This window comes from Chanos chanos, chromosome 11 (assembly GCF_902362185.1).
Source record: "Chanos chanos chromosome 11, fChaCha1.1, whole genome shotgun sequence".
Lineage (NCBI taxonomy): Eukaryota > Metazoa > Chordata > Actinopteri > Gonorynchiformes > Chanidae > Chanos > Chanos chanos.
This window is the reverse complement of record NC_044505.1, coordinates 23,393,094-23,397,814: the sequence shown is the minus strand read 5'-3', so window position 1 is coordinate 23,397,814 and position 4,721 is coordinate 23,393,094. Positions and strand designations below refer to the sequence as shown.

General features: G+C 42.6%; 1 protein-coding gene across 1 annotated transcript in view; it reads left to right on the top strand.

The window, feature by feature from the left end:
* The first annotated feature begins 3,166 nt into the window (after nucleotides 1–3,166).
* sorbs2a (sorbin and SH3 domain containing 2a) overlaps nucleotides 3,167–4,721 on the top strand; it is a 49,219-nt gene continuing 47,664 nt past the window's right edge. The window contains exons 1-2 of the mRNA XM_030787901.1: nucleotides 3,167–3,176; nucleotides 4,327–4,425. Of these exons, the coding sequence (XP_030643761.1) occupies nucleotides 3,167–3,176; nucleotides 4,327–4,425 (109 nt within the window). The remainder of the gene's footprint in view (nucleotides 3,177–4,326; nucleotides 4,426–4,721) is intronic.

The window sequence follows — 4,721 nt, the reverse complement described above, 5'->3', positions numbered from 1 at the left end:
TTTCTCCTGTTTTTTCCCCTCTGTAACCTTCAGTGATACTTGAGACTTCAGTTCAGTGAAAAGAGAATCACTGTGGCTCATCCCTGTGACACAGACAGTTTAACAAACACAAAAACAAATGCCACCAAAGAACCCCCAACCAACAAACAAACAAAAAACACCCTAGAATAATTATGTGTCCCTGGCACCTTGATTAGACACAAGGCCAAATACTGGTCATAAAGTGAGCACATAAGCCCCCCCTCCCCCCACACACACACAATCAGATGGTATTGACAATGTCTTTAAGGCAGTCCTGTTCTGTTATGTACTGTAAACAGCTCGTAAAGTTGTCAGCGTTGAGCAGTTGTTTGCGGTCACTGGGCCCCTGTGGGGCGGGGGACCTTGGTCCAATCTGGAGCATGAGGGCCAGTGTCTTCAAAGGGCCGTGTATCGCGGCTAATCCTTTAAAAGACGTTTCAGTGGTTAACGGCAATTATCAGCCGTTACGAGGACCGTGCCGTGGGATTCTCAGCTGTTACGGCTCTTAAAACAAACTGACCTCTGCTACTGGATATATACATACAGACCCCCTGTCCCTGCTGTTTCCGTGCACAGACATGGCTGAACCTGTCATGTAGTCTATTAGTCTCATTAAGAATAGTATAGTCACTCTCGTTAGGTGGAAGAGGTCAAGCACTTATGAGCTGTGATGTCATAATAGTCATATTTAGTGATATTCAATAAACACTACTGTGACCTCATGGGTTACCATGGTGATGTGTCTTTATTATAGCACTGTCATTAGCTGAACTCCAGTGGTGATGTCATAAAGGCCAAATTCCTGTCATGTCATAAATGGTAATGAGGACATAGACACTAAAATGTAAGCCATGACTGACTTTGCAGGGCGATTTAGTGAGACCTTCTTATCTTGAGCTGTGTCTTTCTCTACATCTCTTTCTGAATGTGATCTTCCAAATCTTTTCTTTTCTGGAGCACAGGAGAACACACACGCTGGAAAGAAGCGGTCACAGGGACAAACTGAAAGAACCTGAGAGCTTTTAAAAGCCCCTGGAGACAGTTGTGTTTAGATTTGTTTATATGGACGGTTTCACTATCCTGTCGATGAAGCTTCGCCGTGCAGACACCCAAACGACACGCGGCTTTTTCGGGACGTTTCTCTTATGCGATGTTCTAGACACAGTGGTGAACGACTTCATTCATCTGTTTGTAAACAGAATGTCAATGTGGCTTTTTGCTGCAAATGTGAACTTATCTCTCGGTCTGTCCTTCTTCAGAGCCGCTGACTGTCCTGAGGCGTCGAAAGCCTCACGTTGTATTTTGCCCACTGGTTTTGCTCTTTTAAATATTTAGTATTTATGGAGATTATGGAGCTGTAGAGTCATTTAATTATTTAGCAGATGCAACCAATAGGCTACAGATTCACTTGTTGCTCTCAAGTGAAACATGAATCAACTATTTCATGTCAATTACTCGATTATATTTTAACGAGATGCGCAGTATTTGAATCCTGTTCAGAAATGCAGAGACAAGCATGCAAACATTAAGTGCTTATGTATATTCAGCATCAATGATGCAAGTAGAGGAAGTGTTCCTGTTGCTGAGCGTGTGTGTTGTTAGAGGTGTGTGTGTGTGTGTGTGTGTGTGTGTGTGTGTGTGTGTGTGTGTGTGTCTGTAAAACGCATATCCGACACAAATAACATCCTCCTGCCTGGTTCCATCTCCGAAGTCAGTGTCGCACACGTTCATACCGTGTCACAAAGCCCCCGCGCCATAGCAACCGTCACGGATCTTTCTCACCCATTCTATCTTTGATATCCATCAGCTGTCCAGACCAAGCTGCAGTCATTAGACTCACAGCCAGAGGAGAGCTCCACATGTTACACAGAGATTATCAGGAGCACCGTTGTCATGTTTGTCATAGAGAGCTGAAACCGTGACCCTGGACTTGCCACATGAAGCCACTGCAGGTGTTGCTTTGGGTACAGTTAGATAACCGAGGATCAATTTATCATCTCTGTATGTGTGTGTGTTCTATGTCCTATTTTGTATCAAAGCATCTGCCCAGGCATACTGTACATTTGGTCACATCACAGTCTCACATGCTAATCATGGACTACCATTGGCTCCCAGAGTCTCAATGTAAGCCCATGATATTCATAGACATACAACAGATGTGTGTGTGTGTGTGTGTGTGAGATGGGCTGTGCTTTGCTTTCTGAATTGTTCTAGATTAACAGTTTCAGTTGGCAGTGACAGCAACCTAGTTCCTGAAAAAAGTTGAGGTAGTTTCAGATTTTTTTCAAAGGCCTGTATTTTCAAAGCACCCCCCCCCCCCCCCCCCAACACACTCTTCTCTCCGCACCCATGAAAACTCTCCATAATGGAGTTTTTGATACGAACATGTGGAGTCATATATCTAATCATGTGGCGTTAAATTACTGAACGAGTCCGCTGTGGTAATCAGTGTTTGGCTGAGACGAAAACACGGCTACACCCTAAGCTCCTAAATGGAACTGAAATCAAATAGAAGACGTAGCCGGCGGATAACTGTGTACACTGTTACGGCAGTCGGAGCAAAGGAGACTTGTCAGATGAGAATTTGAGCTGCTGTAATTATTTCAAATCTCATTTGTTCACAATGGGCTCGGCGCGGAGGCAGATAAATCAGCCTTACTGCTGAAAGCCCCTTCTTTGTGTCTGTTGGCCAATGTCAGAGAAAAATGGAGTAATACATCCTCACTCTTCATCTAAATCACACGTTTTTCTATACAGTGTTAAAACATGTAAAAGGCTCAAAAGAAAAGGCACTTTCGTTTATATAAGGGTTATATTTGTGTTAAAATGTAAAATAAAAGTCTGTAAGGTACATTTTTGAATGTGTTATACATATGAAAATGTTAAACATAAATAAAACACGGGAAGTCTTATCTAATGTTTATTTCCAAACACTGATGTTTCATGACAGCGTGTAGCCACGTTCTGTCCATCACATCATAGGGAGCTTTTTTAACTAAATTCTCTTTGCTGCGACATATAGGATTATGTTGTTGTTGTTTTTTCTAGTGGTACAGCTTTGAGAAGCTAATCATGTCTCTTTTTCTGTATGTCTTCCAGGGAAGTGTGACCCTCTATAGTGTTGGATTAAGAAGATCTTGTCAACATGAACACAGGTGAGCTAACAACCTTTTCACAATTTCTCTCTCCCCCTACTGCAGTTTAAAATATTTGTTTCACATTGCATCATATTATTTCAGATAAGTTGTCCCGCATCTGTTCCAGTTCTTGAAAACACAGGTTTATATGAAAAAAATACAATCAAACCATTCATTCGATAAATAGTCTCTTTTATTCTTTTTTCTGTCCTAAGAAACGACGTAAAGTGTGTTGAAACATGTTGTAATTTGATTGTGCTTGATAAGAAGAGACGGATGTGAAATGGTATTATAATTAACGGCTGAGAGATGAGTTGGCCGTCACCTACTGTTAGCATTCAGCATCTAGTCAAAGTCCAACTTTAGCGGATTAGCACACGGCATATTCATTTCTCGGCAAGAACTCCACCGGTGCCTGCCTGCTTTCAATCGAGATGTCAAAAACAAGGTCCATGACGTGAACCTGGCACAGAGCGCAAAGTTGTACAAAGAGTAGCCTACAGCTGCATGGTCTCGCTTTTAACGCTTTTGGCTTTGTCATGTTCAGTCAGAACTCTTTAATCGCCTGCTGCCTGCTGTTAAGAATTTTGATTTTCGTCGTTTTAGAAATCGTTTACTTTGCGCCAGCAATTTGTCGCCCACGCCAGAATCCATTTGATCAATAGAAAGCCGTCGGTCGCTTGAGTAAATAACAGACTCGGCTGTAATGACAACCCCAGATGAAAGCTTTGCATGCTGTTTAAGATTTGCGCTACTTGAAAATGTTTCATTTAAAGCAGTAATCATGAAGTTACCTTTCGAACAGTTCACACTTAGTGGGACTAAAATGGACAATGATTTCTCTTTTTTCTTCCCCCGATGCTGCTATATGTCAACAGCGCGTTATTGAACACGCTTTAACATAGCGTACTTTGACATTTTGACGACGTTGTATGAAGAATAACGGTATTAAGTGACTTGTTCCTCTGTTTTGAAAATCATATTCCGTCCCACTGTGTGTGAATGTCTGAGCTTTGAAATCTTCAGGTTAACGTGTTATGTTATTACAATAATGCATGTGCTTTGCCTCATATGTTTACCTTGGTTGTGCGTGCTAACGTGTGTGTGCTTGCGTGCGTGCGTGCGTGTGTGCTCTGCTGTTGTTGCTATGGCTGCTACGCTTTCCCAGATAGTGGAGGACGTGCACGAAAAAGTGCCTCCATTGCTCTCACCCTCTCGCCTCTGAAACGGGTCCAGAGCTCCCCGAATCTGTTCACAAGCTCTGCAGGTACTAACCTTACTCCAGCTTAACAGTGTACCTCAACACACACACCATCTCCACCTCTCACAAACTTGACCACAAACGAACACAGTGGCATCCTAGCTTAGCAGTTTCAGACTGGAAGGCTACCTGAGACATGTTGTATGTAGAAGAAGATTTTCAGTCTTCTGTGTAAATCACCTCAGCTCTTGAGTCTTGTGTGTGTTCTGACTACTCTGTCTCCATCTTTGTGAAGTCTCTGTCAGTGTTTCTTTCTACCCTTTCCTGTGTCACACCTTTATCTGTCACTGAGACTCTGTGTC